We start from the raw sequence: 21,882 nt of genomic DNA, 5'->3' as shown, positions 1-21,882 counted from the left end.
ACCTGACTTGGACAAATTACTCTCTCTGGCCTCAACTCTCACAGCTAATTGAGAGAATTCTATATTTGGCCAATCGCGGTGATTAAACGAGTGTATGAAAGGCGTCTGAAGCTAGGGGGCGCTACATAAACGCTGATTTCCCGTTTAAATAGGGAAAAAGAATGCGGGCTTTTTGTTTACATAGAGTTGGCAGGCATACGTTATCCAGCAAGGCCGGAACAGAAGACCCTCTCAGCCTCAGCTGCAACCACACCTGGGTATGCAGAAACCTTCTAAGATCCCAGCGTTTCCAGGGAGATGCTCCATTTCCCCTCACTTCTCGGGACGTGTCGCTGGACCATGAAGACCTCACTACCCTCTAATATAAAGTCCCTAGCCAGCACTCCACTTAGACCACCCAACCATCCCAGCTCTTCCTTCCGAGGCGGCTACTCGATGACATCACAGCCACTTCCGTTTCCGAAGGGGGCCTCTTTTCATTCTTCGGGACCGCTCTAGGCCGCCACCACGCCGGCTGGCCCCAAAAACTCAATGGTTGCTGGGCGGGGTCGTGACGTCCTTGGCGTGGCTGCAAGGGAGGCCGCGGCGGGGAAAATGGCGGACGGGAAGGCGGGAGAGGAGAAGCCTGAAAAGTCGCAGCGAGCTGGAGCCGCCGGAGGTGAACACAACCCCAGCGTCGCGGGCAGCGTGGGATGCTCCGGGCCTTTCTTTGAGCTCCCCAGGGTGGGGGGAGTGGGGTGGGGCGAGAATGGGCGGACCTGGACCTCACCCGGCCAGGTGCTGGGCCCAGACCTGCCTCGGGCACGCCCGGTGCGGCCCGCTGGGCTCCTGGCCCACATCGCCTCCTTGCCGGGGGAGAGGTGGCCACTGGTCGTCACCTCCTGGCCCCAGCGGAGGCCCTGATTCCGAGGAGAAGGGAGATGGGCGCCAGAAAGGGAGACCGAACTCGGGGTGGGACCAGGAGCGGCGGTGCAGGAGCCGCTACCGCCACACCGGAGACGCATATCACACAAAACACACACACCGGAGACGCTCATGAGACAAAACATACACACAGTGCAAGCCACCGAGTAGTTGCCGCGGGAACTGGCCGCAGGCCGAGTCTCTGACGGTGCCGGCCTCTCAGTTCCACGCAGGAGTTAATTACGCTTGCTGCTCTCTTTTCACTGAGGAGGTGGACAACTCCGGCCTGCTCTCTTTCCTTTAGTTCCAAGTTTAATACTGACCCTGTGACAGGGTGGGCCGAGGTGATGGAGGGGAAGAGGAATGCCTTTGCCTGCCCTCTGGTTTAAGCTGTGGGGTCTAGGGCTAAGGTTTGCTTGCCTTTCTTTGAAGTATTTCCCTTAGGCTGTTGCCAGCTGACCGCTTGCCAGATACTTAGGCAACTAAATAGTCTAGCGTGACTCTTCCTGTATTTTGTTACGATGTTAAACTCAGGTTACAGCTGTCCTTATTCTGTCCATTCCACTCCCTAAATTCGGGTCTTGTGCGTTAAGGAAAAGAAACATGTAATCTCTCCCTCCCTCTTTGCACGTAACAAGACAAGTGACTTAACACGTGCGAGCTGTTTAAAATGTTTTTAGAGTATTTTAAACATTGTTCTCTATTCTGACCACCTCAGTTATCATTCCGGAAATTATTTAATATGAGAAAATAGAAACGATTAATAGCATATGAAGGCCACTAGTAGACCTACTAACATGTTTCATGTGAATTGCCTTGGGAACAAAAACTATTGAAAAGATTAAGTGTAATGTTAATTACTTTGGACCCAGGATTTCCTTCTTAAAAAAACACGTACGGTTCTGTTAAGCTGAAACTCCATCTCTCTCCCCTCCCCACCCCCTGCTTTTTTTTTTTTTTTTTTTTTTGACTAGTAAAATACCTTATGAAAGAACAATTTAAACTATCTACTGCTTTCTCACTAGTGAATTTTTTTCCCAAAAAAATTGTCTTGGAAATTGTGGGATAAATTTACATAAAAATTTAAAAGCAGTTTGAGGAAAAGCAAAAAAATTTAGAAGTAGTTTGAGGAAAAGTCTAAAGAATCATGTGTTGACTTTAAGGCCATCTCGTTAACTGTCTTGACCGAGGGTAGCAGATGTGTTTAATGTGCTGTCAAAATGTACCTTGAATGTCATCATAAATCCACTGTATAATTTATCTGCCATTCTTTTAGTTGAGGGTTATTAGTTCTACAGTACGAATATTGATGTTTCCATTTTAGCATGTGGGGAGAAATAGTATAAAATTACTTTGCTAATTGGTATCAGAAAAATTATTATGGTCTTTTTCGTGGTAACTTAGAGTAAGTAATATCCCTTAACTTCTATATAATTTGTCTCCTTGTCGTTACAAGAAAGTAGTGCTGTTACATTTAAGCCATTTTTGAATGTCAGATATTTTTAATGAAATTGTGCAGAGGAGTCATAATTAAAATATGTCATACCATGGATATTGCTAAATTGGTAATTTTGTGGCAGTCACTTTTTTGAAAACACTGTCAAGTTTGTCTTAGGGGCTTAACTAGAGAATGTTCTGAATTGTAATTCCTGTTGAGCAGTCTACTGAGTTGGAAGTATAAGTATTTTTTTATGAGTAGTTTCCATTAATTTTATTTTTTATTTTTTATTTTTTTTTGAGATGGAGTCTTGCTCTGTCGTCAGACTGGAGTGCGGTGGCGCAACCTCGGCTCACTGCAAACTCCACCTCCCAGTTCAAGTGATTCTCCTGCCTCAGCCTCCCAAGTAGCTGGGGCTACAGGCCCGTGCCACCACGCCCAGCTAATTTTTGTATTAGTAGAGATGGGGTTTCACCATGTTGGCCAGGATGGTTTCAATCTCTTGACCTCGTGATCCGCCTGCCTCGGCCTCCCGAAGTGCTGGGATTACAGGCGTGAGCCACCGCGCCTGGCCAACATTAATTTATGTCTGTGAGAGAAGCTACTTATTTGAACTCCCTGCTTTAAAGAATAGGGTAAAACTTTGGTAGTTTTTTTTCTCTGCTCTTTGGTTATATCTGTGTAGCTCTTTGAAAAAATGTTAGGAGAAATAACGTTAGAAATAATGTTGAAGAAGAGCTAGTCATACATAATCATGGCCATCTCAAGCTTTTTTGGTTATACCAAGAACTGCATGAATGAAATTGACATTTATTATGCCAGACACTAGTAGGGTCTTGAACACCTTCTCATTTAGGCTGCACACCTCTGTGCATACTAGAGAGGTAGCTCTGCCCTTCTTTCAAAAAAGGAAGCAACTAGAATACAAATGGATGATGAAGGGTACCCTTATGGACTTAAACTTGCTTATTAGGTAATTTTTTCTCTCTTTCCTTTTTTTTTTTTTTTTTGAGATGAAGTCACGCTCTGTCGCCCAGGCTGGAGTGTAGTGGTGTGATCTCAGCTCACTGCAACCTCTGCCTCCTGGATTCAAGCGATTCTCCTGCCTCAGCCGCCCGAGTAGCTGGGATTACAGGCGCTCACCACCTTGCCCATCTTAATTTGTATATTTAGTAGAGACGGGGTTTTGCCACGTTGCCCAGGCTGGTCTCAAACTCCTGACCTCAGGTGATCCACCCGCCTCAGCCTCCCAAAGTGCTGGGATTACAGACATGAGCCACTGTGCCCAGCTTACTAGGTAATTTTTCAAAGTAACGTACCTTTGTGCTCTAAGGCTCACCCCTCTCCAATTAGTCAATGAAAAAAAAAATGCTAGTACCATGTGTAATTTTATTTCATATTAATTATATGTTTTATTTGCTCAATACAAATTAGATAAAATTCCTTTTATTAAAATATTCCTTAGTAAAGAATCTAGTGATTTGCTATTTTATCCATGTTTTATGTTCTAAATTGATAAGTGATTTTCTCATTTTTAAAAAAACTGATTGTGTATTTAGTCATTCTTTGGTGTATAGATTGTTTCTACATATAAAGCCAGCAGGTTTTTTGTATGTTTCTCTGTTCCAATGTGTAGAGCCAAAGAGATTTTTATTTTAACTGTGTGTCAGTCACAGGAAAGTAGTTATTGTTTGGGTTTCACTATGAAATGTCATACTTTATTAGAACTACAAATAGAATACAGAATAAAATTAGCATAAGTGCTTTTAGTTATAAACTGAGACTCTGACAAAACTGCATCATACTCTTTTTCAAAGATATTCTGTGCTTTGTAAATTGAGTTCCATTTTTCAGCTGTTGAATAGCAATCTTGATTCTTTAATTTTTCAGGTGCTTTTGTGATTTTATATATAAATAAGAGAATGGCACCTCAAGCAACCATTTCAGTGCTATCTTTGTCTCTTAGGGAAATCCCAAAACATAATCCTGCTTAATTTCCCTCCCCTATACTGACTTTACAACTTTTACTCCTTGTCCAAAGAGAATAAAGAGTTTCTTTTATTTTTCATCTAAACAGAATCAAATGTTTTGTTCAAAGTTCTTATTAATCTAGAGACCCCATTAGTCCAAAACTATATAGATCTAGATCTGTAGCCTCTGATCTTTAATCCTTTGCTTGTCAGTCTATTTGTGTTTGACTTTTTTTCTCCCCATTCTAGCTCTGTGTCCTGCTTTCTTAACTGTTATCAAGGCCATCTTTTGGAGCATCTTCTTTTTCTCCATAAATAAGCTCTTGATCCAGTGTAGCAGAATACATCCTACATGGTGAATGGGCAAACTGGGGAAAGAAAATAAAATTTTTAATGATCAGCCAGCCTTCTTCTGTCTTATCGCCTGATATGTTCTTAGTCTTACATAACAGACCCAAGAAAGTCAGAATGTGAACTAATTTCATCATTGACTTCATACAAACAGAAGCAAAATTAGCAAGACATTTTGCCTTCCAAACCTACATATGTATGCTTTCTACTGTTTGAAATTATGATTAACTCATTTTTCATGAAAAAATCTAAGATATAAACCAAAGTAAGATTTTTTTTTAAATAGTTCTTATGGGTAGCTTAAAACAGGTAATAACCAAATTGTCAGAGTAGAATTAAATTTCTCAAGAGGGAGTGACCTTGAAGTTCCTTTTCAACTCCTAAGATTGTGTGAGATTTACATGAGGAACATATCACTCAAGAAAATAACTAGGCTGTATTAACATTGTCATTTGGGTAATAATGGGCCTGTTTATAACTAGGTACTTTGTATGATTATTACTGCATTACTGAAGAATATTATAATTTGTTATCCAAGTATATTCTTTTACCATGTGACTGATTGCTCACAAACTACTAAGTGTAAAAGATGTTAGATAGATCTGATTTCTAAAAAGCAAAATTCCACAGATAACCAGATTATTGTGCAAATTGTAGTGTTTAGTTGAAGGGTCTTTACTTTTTGTGAACTCTGTGTTTATAATTTTAAATTGCTCTGTATTTGATGCTAGTTAATTCATGGGAGCCTCTTCTGCTGCCACACACTCTCAGTTCCTGCTGTATACTCTAACAAACAGTGGAAGAGACTGGTGGGTCAGTAGGTGACAACTGCAGAGGTATCTTCCTTATAACGATGCTTTTTGAGGTTGCTGCTCCCATCAATCTGCTAAGTAAAAATAGCTCATCTTGGTAAGTTGTTTCGACTTCACCAGGACCTGAAGAAGAAGCAGAAAAACCTGTGAAAACTAAGACTGTTTCTTCCAGTAATGGAGGGGAAAGTTCCAGTCGCAGCGCTGAGAAGCGATCAGCTGAAGAAGAAGCTGCCGACCTCCCAACAAAGCCTACAAAGATCTCCAAGTTTGGATTTGCCATAGGTAGTCAGACGACAAAGAAAGCATCAGCCATATCCATCAAACTTGGATCAAGTGTGAGTTGTTATTTCATATATGATGTTTGTAATGGATCTTAAGGATTTGCTTTGGAAATGTGACATTTACTAGGTTCTGGTAAATTAAGGGTGAAAAGGTACATTGTTTGAGAACTAATCTTTGACCTATGAACTTAGATGATCAGCGCCCTGTTTAAGAAGGGTCTGAATGAATTTTATCTCAATAAAGCTGGTAAGAAACAAAGATTTGGACTATTAGAAGGAACAACTATTATAGGGAATATGATTTATAAAATAATAAACTTAGAATTTTTCTAAGTTGGCTGGGCACAGTGGCTCATACCTGTAATCTGAAAACTTTGGGAGGCCAAAGTGGGAGGATCATTTGAGCCCAGGAGTTTCAGACCAGTCTGGGCAACATGGCAAGATCTATCCCTACAAAAAATAAAAATAAAAATCTTTTTTCTAAGTTGAGCAAATCCTCTGAAAAATATTTTCAGAAAGATTTTCCAAAGTTTATTTTGTTGTCTTTCAGTGCCTGTAGTATTAAAAATAATACTGAGAAATCAGTTATTTATATCTTAAAAGATTAATATTAGTAAGGTATTGCTTGGTAAAAGATCTACGTAATTATCTTACTTTGGAACTACAAATGGGTAGTCTTTTACAGGTCAATATTCGATCCTTTGTTTTAAGATGTAAGCCTTAGATTAATACTTATTAACCATGGAACCTCTGGAAGTGTTTGAAATGTTAATTTGAAGCATATAAAGTTGTAGATATTTGTTTCTGACCTATAGTATGAAAATTTCATAACCTTCAACCAAATAGATCTCTTATTTAAGGGAAAAGGAAGTGACTTAAATAGTGTATTGCTGTTGGCTTTGGAAAATGGTTACATTCTTGTATGAGGAGAAAAATCCTAAAATTGCCTTTGAGTTGGTTATTTGTATCTGTGCTGTGAAAGTTAATGCTCAATTGCCAGATGTGCATAACTTTATTCTATATTAGATGTTTATTCAAAGATCTTAAAAATATGGTCTGGAGCAGTCAGTATATTTGGGCTATTCTCATTTTGCAAAGCTATTATTACTTAGAATCCCCACCCTCACTCTGCTCTGTTTTCCCTTTTTCTATTTCTATTTTTTTAAAAATTCAGTCTGAACAAAAAACATTGAGCTTATAACATCCTTACTTCATTACTCTATTTCTGTATTTCAGCTGATTCTTTTTGTTTAATATGTAGTTATAAAACTTGTATAGACCTAACTGCATAAATATTTAATGTTTTTTGATAGGCAGTATATTAAATATATATTCTCAGCTGTACTTCTACTATAGATGTCCCCTTGAGAATAGATTTTACTGTGCATGAACATAGTCCCTAAATCTAAATCCCTACTTTCTTTTTTTTAATTTATTTTTATTTTATTTTATTTATTTATTTTTTTGGAGATGGAGTCTCTTACTCTGTCATCCAGGCTGGAGTGCAGTGGCGCAATCTCAGCTTACTGCAACTTCTGCCTCCTGGGTTCAGGCGATTCTTGTACCTCAGGCTCCTGAGTAGCTGGGACCATAGGTGCGCGCCACCACGTCTGGCTAATTTTTGTATTTTTAGTAGAGAGTGGATTTCACCACGTTGGCCAGGCTGGTTTCAAACTCCTGACCTCAGGTGATCCGCCCGCCTCGGCCTCCCAGAGTGCTGGAATTATGGGCATGAGACACCGAGCTGGGCCCGTCTTTCTTTTTTTTATTTTTTTAAGACAGTTTCACTCCCATTGCCCGGACTGGAGTGCGGTGGTGCGATCTCAGCTCACCACAATCTCTGACTCCGGGATTCAAATGATTCTCCTGCCTCAGTCTCCCGAGTAGCTGGGTTTACAGGCATGCACCACCACGTCCTGCTAATTTTGTATTTTCAGTAGAGACGGGGCTTCTCCATGCTGGTCAGGCTGGTCTCGAACTCCCGACCTCAGGTACTCTGCCCACCTCAGCCTCCCAAAGTGCTGGAATTACAGGTGTGAGCCACCGCGCCCGGCCTACTCTATAAATAATTGACATGATTAGTAATTTCTGATAATTTGGGGTGGGAGGGTTATATTTTGAAAAAACTACTCAGTAAAACTTTTTAGTTTTGGAAAACAAATCTGTTTTTATAAAATAAACTGCAAGACTGGGCGTGGTGGCTCACGTCTGTATTCCCAGCACTTTGGGAGGCCAAGATGGGTGGATCACAAAGTCAAGAGATCAAGAGCATCTTGGCCAACATGGTGAAACCCCATCTCTACTGAAAATACAAAAGTTAGCTGGATGTGGTTGCATGCTCCTGTAGTCCCAGCTACTCGGGAGGCTGAGGCAAGAGAATCGCTTGAACCTGGGAGGCAGAGGAGCAGTGAGCCGAGATCGCGCCACTGCACTCCAGCCTAGCGACAGAGTGAGACTGTCTCAAAAATAAAATAAGAGGCCGGGCGCGGTGGCTCAAGCCTGTAATCCCAGCACTTTGGGAGGCCAAGACGGGCGGATCACGAGGTCAGGAGATCGAGACCATCCTGGTTAACACGGTGAAACCCCGTCTCTACTAAAAAATACAAAAAATTGGCCGGGCGCGGTGGTGGGCGCCTGTAGTCCCAGCTACTCGGGAGGCTGAGGCAGGAGAATGGCGTGAACCCGGGAGGCGGAGCTTGCAGTGAGCTGAGATCCGGCCACTGCACTCCAGCCCGGGCGACAGAGCGAGACTCTGTCTCAAAAAAAAAAAAATAAATAAATAAAAATAAAATAAAATAAGATAAACTACAGTGTAAACACAGTCTTATTGGGGGGGGTGAAGTGTAGAATATTAAAAAATAATTGAAAGTGCTGGATTGATTATATGAGGATAGTTAATCCACCAACAAATGCTTATTTGTGTCCACAATGTTAAATACATGACATCTTTAAAAATTAAGGGTGTTTCTAGAGTTACTATGCATACAACTGAACATGTTGTATTCCTTCAAAAGAAAACACCTATTTTTTAAAAATGTGTGTGATATAAAAGAAAGGATGGTTAATTTTGTTTCAGCAGGTCAGAGAAGATTTTACTGATGAAGTGATCTTTGAGTTGGACTTAAATGTAGGCAGGAGCACAAGGGCATTTCATGCAAAGGCGGTTACGGTACATTGAGAAAATCATTAGTATTTGGACAGGGTTTGGTGGGGAAATGAGTAAACAGCCCCCAAAATTAGACCATGAGACCGAATTTAAGAACTTTTATTCCATAATGAGTCTCAAGACTTAAACAGATTTGCATCCCAGAAGCATCACTGTGGTGCCATATAGATGGTTGGTAGGAAGAGGATGCAGAAAGTGGGGGGCCAGGTGCAGTGGCTCACGCCTATAATTACAGCACTTTGGGAGGCTGAGGCAGGATTGCTTAAGCTCAGTAGTTTGAGACCAGGCTGGGCAACATAGTGAGATCTCTTCTCTACAAAAAATAAACAAGGCTGGGCGCGGTGGCTCAGACCTCTAATCCCAGCACTTTGGGAGGCCAAGTCGGTGGAGCTCTTGAAGCTGGGAGCTCGAGACCAGCCTGGCCAGCATAGCAAAACCCCATCTCTACCTAAAAATACAAAAAATTAGCCAGGCGTGGTGGCACACACCTGTAATCCCACTTACTTGGGAGGCTGAGGCAGGAGAATTGCTTGAACCCAGGAGGTGGAGGTTGTAGTGAGCTGAGATCATCCCATTTCACTTCAGTCTCGGTGACAGAGCAAGACTGTGTCTCAAAAATAAGAAATGAGCCAGGCTTGGCAGGGTGCACCTATAGTCCCATCTCCTTGAGAGGCTGAGGTGGGAGGATCACTTGACCCAGGGAGGTCAAGGCTGCAATGAGACAAGACTGCACCACTGCACTCCATCCTGGATGACAGAGTAAGACCTTGTCTCAAGAAAGAAAGAAGGGTCAGGAGATGTTTTTTGTTTTTTGTTTTGTTTTTTGTTTTTTTGAGACAGAGTCTCTGTCACCCAGGCTGGAGTGCAAAGGTGTGATCTATAGGCGTGCATCACCACCATATCCAGCGTGTGTGTGTGTATGTGTGTGTGTGTGTGTATTTTTAGTAGAGAGAGGGTTTCGCCTTGTTGGCCAGGCTGATCTTGAACTCCTGACCTCAAGTGATCCACTTGCCTAGGCCTCCCAAAGTGCTGGGATTACAAGCATGAGCCTCTGTGCCTGGCCAGGAGATGTATTTCTGACAGTAGTCCTGGCAGGTAAATGCTAAGGACCTTAAGTTGGTAGTGTGATGGCATGATTGAAAAGGCAGAGGGAGAATTAAGTTTACTTAATAGATGTCTAATCAATAGGACCTTACAAGTTGAGGAAAAGATTTTCTGATTTGAGTACTTTCGAACACTGTGAAACTAAAGTACCTAGGGGAGCTCCTAAGTGGAGCTGCCCAGTAGGCAGATGATAACCCGTTTAGGGGTAGACATAGGATTTGGTAGTTAAAACTAGGAATGAATGAAATTGACCAGAGAAGGAAAGATCACTGACAATTCAAAATTCTGGTTGTCTGCTAATTTAAAAAAAATTTTTTTTTTAGAGGTAAGGGACTTGCTGTGTTGAGCAGGCTGGCCTGGAACTCCTGGTCTCAAGCAGCCCTCCTGCCTCAGCTTCCCAGAGCGTTGAGATTGCAGACGTGAGCCACTGTGCCCGCATGGGTATCTATATCTTCTAAATGGGGAGCAGCAGGAGAGGGAGAGAGACAGAACAAAAGGTGGGAAAATTAGGAGAATAACCAATAAAAAGCAGTGTTACAGAAGCCAAGGAAAGGGTGTTTTTATTTTTTAATTTCTTTTTTTTTTTTTTTTTTTTTTTTGAGACAGTCTCACACCGTCACCCAGGCTGGAATGCAGTGGTGTGCTCTTACCTCACTGCAACCTCTGCCTCCTGAGTTCAAGCGATTCTCCTGCCTCAGCCTTCCAAGTAACTGGGATTACAGGCGCTCACCACCACACCTGGCTGTTTTTTTGTATTTTTAGTAGAGAGCACCTTGGGAGGCTGAGGCGGGTAGATCACTTGAGGTCAGGAGTTCAAGACCAGCCTGGCCAACATGAAACCTCATCTCTACTAAATATACAAAATAAATTCGCTGGGCATGGTGGCACACACCTGTAAATCCCAGCTATTCAGGAGGCTTAGGCATGAGAATCGTTTGAACCCAGGAGGCACAGGCTGCAGTGAGCCAAGATTGTGCCACTGCACTCCAGCCTTGGCAATGGAGCAAGACTTTGTCTCAAAAACAAAAACAGAAAACATAGTGTGAAGAGATGGTTTGTATTAATTATGTTTATAGGCCTAGGAGCAGAAAGCTGGCTAGTACAGAAAGATGATTCGTGATTCCTTTTATGCTTTCAAGGCACATTGTATTTAACATTACTATGGGAAGGTATTACTCATCATTTTTTCTTGCCTATACCAAGTACCCCTTAGGTAAGTGATATTGTAGATCCTAACTAGAAAATATTTTGTAGGAGGGCAACAAATGAACACCACAAGTTAGTAAAGTAAAACATACCTACTGATAATCCACATTTTTGAAAAGAGAGAATGGATTTGTCCAAAGTATTGGGTTCGTTACTATACAAATTTCTATGGAAATATAAAGTTAAATTTTTCAAGATAAATTATTCATATCATTAAACAAACTTGTATAAATGTTACTTACATGATATTCTTTTTAATATGTTTCTTCTTCAGAAGCCTAAAGAAACTGTTCCAACTCTTGCTCCAAAAACTCTTTCAGTAGCAGCAGCTTTTAATGAAGATGAAGATGTAAGTTGATATCCAGTTTTGTTTTTTTACTTTAACCAGTTATTTAAGGAAGGTATTAGTGGCAAATTATAGGTTTTAATAGTATTAATGAATTTTCTTTATAGTAGTTTTTTTGTGTGTGTGTGACATCCATAAAAACTGGATGTTCTGTTTTTGCATTTTATTTGGTTGTAGGATTATTTTAGAATATTGTTGACTTTGGGGGCAAGAAGCTTAAGGATGAAATCAACAAATGTTTATTATGAGTAATTTGTGCTAGGAAGTATGTAGGATCCAAAAAAAAAAAATTCAATACTGTTGCCTTAATAATTTTTATAGCTGGGGTCTTCAGTAATGATACATTATGCATGCATTCAACTTTAAAAAGCCAACTGTTGGCTGGGTGTGGTGTCTCATGCCTGTAATCCTAGCACTTTGGGAGGCTGAGGCCAGTGGATCACTTGATGTCAGGAGTTGAAGACCAGTCTGGCCAATATGGTGAAACCCCATCTCTACTAAAAATACAAAAATTAGCCAGGCATGCTTTCAAGCACCTGTAATCCCAGCTACTCGGGAGGCTGAGGCAGGAGAATCGCTTGAACCCAGGAGACGGAGGTTGCAGTGAGCCAAGATCGCACCACTGCACTTAAGCCTGGGCAACAGAGCAAGACTCTGTCTCAGGGGAAAAAAAAAAGTCAGCTATTGTGCTCACTTCCCATATCCCTAGGAGGGATAACAATTAAATAGTGCAGGTGATTCTGCCAGAAGTTCTACTCAAAAAGCATGTGGTCCAGAATGATCATGAGATGCTTATCTGACTGTCTCTTAGTCCCAGTTTCCTCATGCCCCTCACAGTGTCGCTACCTTCCCATGTTATGAATGACAAGCGTAATTCTGACTGATGTTAGGAAGTTTCAAGCGTAATTCTGACATGTTTTTGTGTTAGACTCTGACATTAAAACTTAACCCCCACTCATGATGTGACATCATTGCGTAACAATTATGTGTTTCAGGATGCATCAGTAGTTGTTCCCAAAAGCATATGTGGGCGTATATTCGTGTGTGTGTGTGTGTGTGTGAGAGAGAGAGAGAGAGAGAGAGAGAGAGTCTCGCTTTGTTGCCTAGGCCGGAGAGCAGTAGCATAATCACAGCTCACTGTAGCCTTGACTTCCCAGGCTCAAGTGATCCTCCCACCTCAGCCCTCCAAGTAGCTGGACCATAGGCATGCCCCACCATGGTCAGCTAATTTTTGTGTTTTTTGTAGAGTTTCACCATATTGCCCAGGCTGGTCTCAAACTCCTGGGCTCGAGTGATCCTCAGCCTTGGCCTCCCAACATGCTGGGATTATAGGTGTGAGCCACCACACAGCTATATGTTCTATGTGGATGAGACTTTATATATTCAGAGGACTGGAGTGATTTGGGAAGAATATATATGAAGTAGATACTAAAACATTAGGCAGGGTTTTAGTGAATCAAGAAATACTTTTGTGGCCGGGTGCGGTGTCTCACGCCTGTAATCCCAGCACTTTGGGAGGCTGAGGCGGGCAGATCACCTGAGGTCAGGAGTTCGAGACCAGCCTCAACATAGAGAAACCCTGTCTCTACTAAAAATATAAAATTAGTTGGGCATGGTGGTACATGCCTGTAATCCCAGCTACTCAGGAGGCTGAGGCAGGAGAATTGCTTGAACCTGGGAGGCGGAGGTTGCGGTGAGCCGAGATCGCGCCATTGCACCCCAGCCTGGGCAATAAGAGCAAAACTCCATCTCAAAAAAAAAAAAAAAGAAAAGAAATACTTTTGTAAGCCAGGCTGTCAATTTTCAAGTCACAAGTAGTAAATACTGAGTAGCTGCATTTGACTGAACTGGAGAGTTTTGTAGAAGAATTTTGAGCAAAGATAATTATGGAATGATTGGAGCCCAAATCAATAAGCAGAAAATTACTATAGTCATCAGTGTATTCTCTCTCGGACTTTCACTTATTCTCTCCATTTGAGTGCTTTCTGTATGTTAGCCACTGTGATGTTATAAAGATAAATCAGAAACATTCCCCTAGGAACTCAGCCTAGGAGGGCAGACTTAAATGTAAAACAGTACAAGATAAAAATCGAAAGTACCTGAATAAATGATACTGTGGAAATTGAGAAAAGGAGTAAAGGCCAGATACTAGATGCAGCAGCATGTGAAAGACCACTAGACTGGCAGTTAGAAGAACTGAATTAAGTTTGAGAAGCACTGACTTAAATAATATTTAAAGTTCTTGGCATCTCTAACAATCTTAAGAAATTAGGTACCATTTGATTCAACCCATTCAGATATGTACAGATTGTAGGAGGGAAGAATGATACAGGATGCAGGGAATACGTACAAAAGTGCAGAGGTTGGAAATTGTAAGCACCTACATTACAACAGTGGCTTACTTCGAATGCCTAACAATTTGGATATCTTTTCACATTATTTTACCCTTAATTTGTGAGTTGTGTGATATATTTATTCATATTTTGAAAATGGAGAAATTGACCGGACGTGGTGGCTCATGCCTGTAATCCCAGTACTTTGGGAGGCTGAGGCAGGTGGATCACGAAGTCAGGAGATGAAGACCATGTGGCTAACATGGTGAAACCCTGTCTCTACTAAAAATACAAAAAATTAGCTGGGCGTGGTGGCATGAGCCTGTAATCCCAGCTACTCGGGAGGCTGAGGCAGGAGAATCGGTTGAACCCAGGAGGTGGAGGTTGCAGTGAGGCAAGATCACACCACTGCACTCCAGCCTGGGCAACAGAGCAGGACTCCATCTCCAAAAAAAATGAAAATGGAGAAATCAAGTATGCATGAGCACATGCCAGTGCACACACATGTTGTCTTTTAGGTCTTCTGGTTTCTTGTTCTTTGCATCATACCCTACTGCTTTCCCTGCTTTTAAATAAATTTCGGATGCATTTAGACAACATTCTTTCTGCTGTAACAGTAATAAAGGATAAACTGTCTCATAGATTTAAAAAACACATGTATCTGAAATCTTCCTTTTTTTTTTTGGAGATCATAATTAAGTAACCTTAGATATATATTTGAGTTTGAAATATACTGAACAAAGAGGATAGCCACTTAAATTAGTTAATTTTGAAATTTTAAAATATTTTTCCAGTTGTTACATATGTGTAGTCTAATTTGGACAGATTCTTGAGTCTTTATATGTATTTCATGGTGTTAACATTTTTGAAGAGTACAGGCCAGTTATTTTATATAAACCCCCTCAATTTGGATTTGTCTGATGTTTCCTCATGATTAGTTTCATGTTTCTTTAGGCACAAATACCACAGAAGTGATGCCAAGTTATCAGTGCATCATATCAGGGAGTACATGCGGCCAACATACCCCATCACTAACATTGTTAACTTTGATCGTTTGGTTAAAGTGCTGCCTGCCAGATTTCTTCACTGTCAAATTACTATTCTACCTTTTGTAATTGAAATTTATTTTGTGGGGATAGGCTTTGAGAATATGTGAAAATAATATGATTGAGGACGTTTACTCACTAGTGTTAACATCTGTTGATAATTCTCACCAGAATTATAAGATTTGCCAAATGATGATTTTTCTGATTCTGTCATCCTTTCTGCATCTATTAACTGTCTATTACTGTAAGGAAGAGCTTCTTATCATGCTTAAATTTTATTTATTTAAGTGTATACTCATGGAATCTTACTTTATTCAATAGGTTATTATGCTCAGATTGTCACAGATTTAACCAGTAGAAGCCCCTTTAAGCTGGATGAACACCCTTTTAAAAAGTAGTAGTTAGCTAAGCAGCAGCATTTATACGTGAAAATTTACGTTTGAAAGGAACTTTCCCCACAATTTTCAACAACTATAAGTATAGAAAAAGTAAGGAATGAGCTCTCTTTTTCTCTTTTTTTTTCTGAGACAGAGTTTCGCTCTTGTCACCCAGGCTGGAGTGCAGTGTCATGATCTCGGCTCACTGCAACCTTTGCCTGCCGGATTCAAGCAATTCTCCTGCCTCAGCCTCCTGAGTAGCTAGGATTACAGGCATGCACCACCACACCTGGCTATTTTTTTGTATTTTTAGTAGAGACGGAGTTTCACCATGTTGGCCAGGCTGGTCTTGAACTCCTGACCTCAGGTGATCCACGCACCTCTGCCTTCCAAAGTGCTAGGATTACAAGTGTGAGCTACCGCACCCAGCCAGGAATGAGCTTTCAAGATGTCTTTATTGTAATCGATATTTTTGAGGAGCAGTACATTAAAGTGGTTAAGAACCTTTGCTTTGGTGTCAAACTCTTTTGCTATTCATTCTCTTTGTTTCCTTGAGCGAGTTAACTTTGTTACCTCACCTGCAAAATATGAATGATGATAATCATACCTCCCTCATGCGATTATGTTAGGATTTTTAAGGGATAGGACATATAAAAACATTTAACATGGTGTGTAGCATTTAGTAGCTAAATGGTTTTAGTTCTAGAATGTTTGTTTTTTCAGCAGTTTTTTTTCTTTATGCAAAATCAGCACCCTAGAAGACAGGCATTTATTTTTTAAATGTAGTTAAGGTAAATAACTCACTAATTTTCTCCTTTTATCAAAATTTACAGTGGTGAAAATGCTAAAAGACTTAGATATAAAATTTAGCATATTAGTAATCAGGAATTTAATAAGTTTGTATGCAGTTATCGTGGTTTACTTACTTTTTTCTTTAGAGTGAACCAGAGGAAATGCCTCCAGAAGCAAAGATGAGGATGAAGAATATTGGAAGGTATTATAATTTTTCATAAATATTACAGAAAGTTACAAAGGTGAATTAAGAACAAAAATAACTTGCACATGATTTCTTAGAGTTCAGACTTTTCTTTTTTGTTGTTGTTTATATTTTTTGAATTGTTTTCTTTTTTTGGCAAGCACTAACTTAAAGGAGTGTTGAGGCTTTTCTTGTGCATTTGGGCAGAATAGTTTTTAAAAGCATTTTCTGTGTACCAGATGATTAATTAGGATTTTGAAGATGAGTAAGACATGGATCAAGCCTCATGAAGAAAGATAACTGTAATTATTCTGTGAACTATCACTGATCTTATTTAGTCTCACAGTTAGAGAAAATGAGTATCATAAGACATAACAATAATTTAAGACTACTTCTTGACTGGGTCTTACTCTGTTGCCCAGGCTGGAATGCTGTGGCACAATCACAGCTCACTGCAGCCTCGATCTCCCACGCTCAAACGACCCTCCCACCTCAGCCTCTCAAGTAGCTGGGACCACAGGTATATGCCACCACACCCAGCTGATTTTTTTTATTTTTAGTAGAGACAGGGTCTCACTATGTTGCCCAGGCTGGTCTCTTAACTCCTGAGTTCAAGTGATCTCCCCACCTCAGCCTCCCAAAGTGCTGGGATTACAGGTGTAAGCCACCATGCCCAGCCTTTTTTTTCAAATAAGAAATAGCTATGAGAAATGTTTCTGATTTCAAAATTTTTCCTGGTACAAAACAAATGGCTTTCAGTCACTTTACTTTTTTAAAAAATTTTTAAGTAGAGACAGGATCTTGCTATATTGCCCAGGCTGGTCTCAAACTCCTGGCCTCAAGCAGTCCTGCCTCAGCCTCCCAGAGTGTTGGGAATATAGGTGTGAGCCACCATACCCAGCCACTTCATTTATGATATCATTTCTACCACTTTATCTTACATTTCTTTTTCTCTTTAATGACTTATATGCCAAATACCAAAATAAGACAAATGAAAGTATTTTAATTTTCTCTATTGTTGCTGTTGTCATGGAGATAACATTAATTTTAAGTTAACACGATGTTCAGTTTCCTGTCTGTGTGCATTAGTGGATAGCTTAGAGATTAGTAAGAAACTTTAATTCCACATCAGCCCCATACTGTGTCCCCATTTCTTCCAAATGTATGAACCCACAAAGAACTGAGTGCCAAATCTTTTTCCTTTTCCTAATTAACTACCAGTATGATAATGCTAAGTGCTAAATCTATACACAGGCATAAGTTTTCAGACTTTCATCATGTGATTCAAGTAGAGTCAGTCCCATTGGGTACCTGCATGCCTTCCTTTCATACTGAGCTTAAAGTTGGAAGTACATGTGATATTTTTGTCTTGCCTAAACACCTAGCACATATATTAATATATTTAAACATAAATAATTGAAGTAGAAGTTCATAAAATGGGCCGGGCGCGGTGGCTCAAGCCTGTAATCCCAGCACTTTGGGAGGCCGAGACCGGCGGATCACGAGGTCAGGAGATCGAGACCATCCTGGCTAACCCAGTGAAACCCCGTCTCTACTAAAAATTACAAAAAACTAGCTGGGCGAGGCAGCGGGCGCCTGTAGTCCCAGCTACTCGGGAGGCTGAGGCAGGAGAATGGCGTGAACCCGGGAGGTGGAGCTTGCAGTGAGCTGAGATCCGGCCACTGCACTCCAGCCTGGGCGACAGACCGAGACTCCGTCTCAAAAAAAAAAAAAAAAAAAAAAAAAGAAGTTCATAAAATGACACTGAACCTTTCCATGTGTAATATATCTTCATGTTTTTCTTCTGTTTCATTTTTTTACAAATGCTGGTGGCCAGCTATCACATTGACTTCATAATGGTATTAATAGGTTATAGGCAACAGATTTGTTTTTTTGTTTTGTTTTGGTTTTGGTGGGTTTTTGTTTTGTTTTGTTTTGTTTTTTTAAGATAGGATCTAGCTCTGTCACTCAGGTTGGAGTGCAGTGGTGTGATCATAGCTCACTGCAGCCTTGACTTCCTGGGCTCAGGCAATCCTCCCACCTCAGCCTCCTGAGCAGCTGGAACCACAGTTGCACAACACCACACCTGACTAATTTTTTAATTTTTTGTAGAGACAAGGTCTCACCATGTTGCTCTGGCTGAGAGGCAACAGTTTTTAAAACTGTAGTGGTTGCCACACTTAGCTGTGTATCAGAATTACCTTAAATGTTTGTTAAAACTACAGATTTATCCCCACCCCCAGTTTAGGCCTGCTGGACCTGAAATTCTAGAACTGTGTCTGTGAAGTGTTTTTTTGTTTGTTTTTTTGTTTGTTTGTTTGTGATGAAGTCTTGCTGTGTTGCCCAGGCTGGAGTGCAGTGGCGTGATCTCGGCTCACTACCACCTCTGCCTCCCAGGTTCAAGCAGTTGTCCTGCCTTAGAGTCCCAAGTAGCTGGGACTACAGGCATGTGCCACCAAGCCTGGCTAATTTTTGTGTTTTTAGTAGAGACAGGGCTTCACTATGTTGGCCAGGCTGGTCTCAAACTCCTGACCTCAGGTAATCTGCCTGCCTCGGGCTCCCAAATTGCTGGGATTACAGGCATCAGCATCGTGCCTGGCCTGTGAAGTGTATTTTTAAAAAGCTCTGTAGGGGCTTCCAGTGTTCAGTCTGTGTTTATAATAGGTGCTAAACAAACCTGTATTGAATGAATCAAAATCATAACCTGAAAGGCTTTATATAGCATTTTAAATAAATTTTCTTTCTTTTAACACAGGGATACACCAACATCAGCTGGACCAAACTCCTTCAATAAAGGAAAACATGGGTTTTCTGATAACCAGAAGCTGTGGGAGCGAAATATAAAATCTCATCTTGGAAATGTCCATGACCAAGACAATTAAATGATGTTTTGAAATTGGGGTGTGGGGTGGGTGTAAAGTTAAAAGGAACAGTTTCCTTTTTTAAAGAATGGTATAAGACTATCTTTGGAGCCGCTTTTTTTTTCTTTTTCATTTTTTTAAAAGATTGAGTGGTACACTAATAAATGAGAGTTTGAAATTAGAGGTAATTTATGTTTTATATACAGATTTCAAGACATTTGCTAATTTTGTAGTTTCATGTGATTAGTTTCCAAAGGTTACAGATAATAAAGAAATCAGAAATGGTACCTTTTTAAGAATTGCATATTTTTTTAGACACAACTATTAGCACATTAAGAGGGAAGCAAAAAGTTATTGTCTATTTAAAACTGCAAGCAGTTACTCTCTTAACTCCCTTATTACCTAAACTTGTCTGGCTCCCAGGAACAGCCTTATAGAGAGAGGGAGTGTTGTATTGGGAGGAAGATGTTACTGAACTATTCACTGAAAGTAAATTTAGATAAAATACAGCTTTTTTCCTTATGGGCATTTGTTTTGTTTCAAGTCATCATAAACTAGATATTGCATTGCTATCAGTGGATACAGATGCTTAGCTCTTAAAAGAATTTTTTTTTTTTTAATGTAAACTGTTGAATATTTGAAATAGCCCACTTCACCTTAATGGGTCTTGTCTATCTTCATTAGTCTTCAAAGAAAAACCATTTGCTACCAAAGTAAATCAGTATTTTGAATGTGCTTCTCCTGTTTTTTGTTTATTAGCTAGGTCCTGTAAGCATTTCCACCAGAACTTGAGGCAAATCATAAGGAAGCTGTTTCTTTTAAAACACAAACCACCACCAAAAATTTAAATGTACATATTGCTTAAATATTTGGCTGTTTTTAGTTTTTAAAAGGTATAAACACCAAAAAAAAAAACAACATTGTATGAAGATGGAAAACAAGAAGATGCACTTTCTGTAGCCTTGTCTAAGGATTTAAATTACTAACTTGTGAACTTCAATTTGAATTGAACTTAACTATCGGCTTTCTTACTAGTAAAATTGTATGGTTTATGTTAAATACGTACATATTGACCAATGGCCTCTGAAAAAGCACATTTTAGATTACTGAAATTGAAGGAAAGAAAATGCATCTTCAAACATTTTTTGGAATCTCACCACATGTACTTTGTTAGATTTGTGTATTGTAGGGTGTTTGTTTTGTATTTTTGTATTGTATATGAACTTTTTTTTAAATGTGACAGTTAAACACATCTTTAAAAGCATAGTCACAGACAAAAGAAGCATACAGTATACAAATTTCCTTGAAAACTCCTACAATATTATATTTGGAGGCAGCTTCAGATTGTTTTATTGGTGGTAACTGCTTGCTGAGGTCTTTTAGTTGGTAATAACTCCAGAGAAGCAGCCTGTGTATATTCCTAACGTTTTGTTCACTAGCATTTAAGTTTAGAATAAGCCCAAGTAAAACGATGGAAATGTATATAGAACTCTTAGTTCTTACATGATTTAATTATATCAAGATACATGAATTTAACTTACTTTAATGTAGGCAAACTATCCATTTTTTGTCCATTTTCCTGTTTGTTAAAATAACATACCTCTCCTACGTATTATTTTCTTGACCCAAATGAAATATTAACCTAAGGTCAAGCTGGGAGAGAGAAATGACTGAGATGAATGTCTTTACTAAAGTACCAATAAATTTGTCAAACTCAATAGTGTGTTTACTTTCTATTCCATTTAATTGTTGCTTACTAGTTTTTGTTTTTAAAGTTGAGACAAATGTCAAGTGTTGCTCTTGTTTGTATTGTTGACCAAAGTAATGGGGGATTTAAAATTCTGAATTACTGGTGTCTACCTAGCTCAGCACCGAGTTCTATAGCATTACAGAATCTCAGACTGAAGAAGACTTAATTCTCCTCCAGTGCCAAAGGATTGTCTGTCCTGTGCTTTAGATAATCTTGCCAAAGCTTTCCTTTGACAATCACTAAATATTAGAAAGTTCTTTTTTTTTTTTTTTTTTTTTTTTTTTGAAGCTGAGTCTCGCTCTGTTGCCCAGGTTGGAGTGCAGTGCAGTGGCACGATCTCGGCTCACTGTAACCTCTGCTTCCTGGGTTCAACCAATTCTCATGTCTCAGCCTCCCAAGCAGCTGGGACTACAGGCGCATGCTACCGGCTAATTTTTGTACTTCTAGTAGAGACAGGGTTTCACGATATTGGTCAGACTAGCCTCGAACTCATGACCTTGTGATCCACCTGCCTCAGACTCCCAAAGTGCTGGGATTACAGGCGTGAGCTACTGCGCCCGGCTTGGTCTACCATAATTTTTTTTAACCCCAACATAAGATGAACATGCAACCTTCTGATCAAAATCAGTGTCAGATTTATACTTTTTTAGCAGATCTGTACTTTTTTAGCAGATTTATATTTGTTTATATATAGAAAGGTTATTTTTCCTATAGCTCTATTCCCTTTTCCTCACTTTTGTATTATTATTATTATTACTTTGAGACAGAGTTTCGCTCTGTCACCCAGACTGGGGTGCATTGGTGCAATCTTCATTCTCTACAACCTCTGCCTCCTGGGTTCAAGAATTGCTTCAACAATTATGCTAAGGCAGCAATTCTGCCTTAGCCTCTCGTGTAACTGAGGCTAAGTAACAGGCACCCACCACCACACCTGGCTAATTTTTGTATTTTTAGTAGAGATG

The 21,882-nt window shown here is 40.0% G+C and overlaps 1 protein-coding gene and 1 pseudogene across 3 annotated transcripts; one reads left to right on the top strand and one right to left on the bottom strand.

Moving 5' to 3' along the window:
• LOC105477499 (large ribosomal subunit protein eL18 pseudogene) overlaps positions 1-472 on the bottom strand; it is a 30,731-nt pseudogene extending 30,259 nt beyond the window's left edge.
• Positions 472-20,888, top strand: PCN (PEST proteolytic signal containing nuclear protein). Of its 3 annotated transcripts, none has more exons than XM_011734051.3 (5): positions 472-658; positions 5,595-5,809; positions 11,506-11,580; positions 16,272-16,327; positions 19,065-20,888. In XM_011734051.3, the coding sequence occupies exons 1-5, from the start codon at positions 532-534 to the stop codon at positions 19,189-19,191; spliced, it is 600 nt and encodes a 199-aa protein (XP_011732353.1). In that variant the 5' UTR covers positions 472-531; the 3' UTR covers positions 19,192-20,888. The 3 variants fall into 3 exon arrangements, with proteins under 3 accessions (XP_011732353.1, XP_011732354.1, XP_070948613.1); XM_071092512.1 differs by lacking the exon at positions 472-658 and adding an exon at positions 5,501-5,571 and having other exon boundaries at positions 5,647-5,809; XM_011734052.3 differs by lacking the exon at positions 16,272-16,327.
• The last annotated feature ends 994 nt before the right edge of the window (positions 20,889-21,882 follow it).

This window comes from Macaca nemestrina, chromosome 2, assembly GCF_043159975.1.
Source record: "Macaca nemestrina isolate mMacNem1 chromosome 2, mMacNem.hap1, whole genome shotgun sequence".
NCBI lineage: Eukaryota > Metazoa > Chordata > Mammalia > Primates > Cercopithecidae > Macaca > Macaca nemestrina.
The sequence above is the reverse complement of the archived record's forward strand: the minus strand, read 5'-3'. Positions and strand labels throughout refer to the sequence as shown.

Excerpts from the sequence above, each read along its gene's own strand:
- PCN (XM_011734051.3), top strand. The coding sequence starts at position 532 with ATGGTTGCTGGGCGGGGTCGTGACGTCCTTGGCGTGGCTGCAAGGGAG. Across the intron at positions 11,581-16,271 it reads CTTTTAATGAAGATGAAGAT|AGTGAACCAGAGGAAATGCC; the intron begins GTAAGTTGATAT and ends TTTTTTCTTTAG. Across the intron at positions 16,328-19,064 it reads AGGATGAAGAATATTGGAAG|GGATACACCAACATCAGCTG; the intron begins GTATTATAATTT and ends CTTTTAACACAG.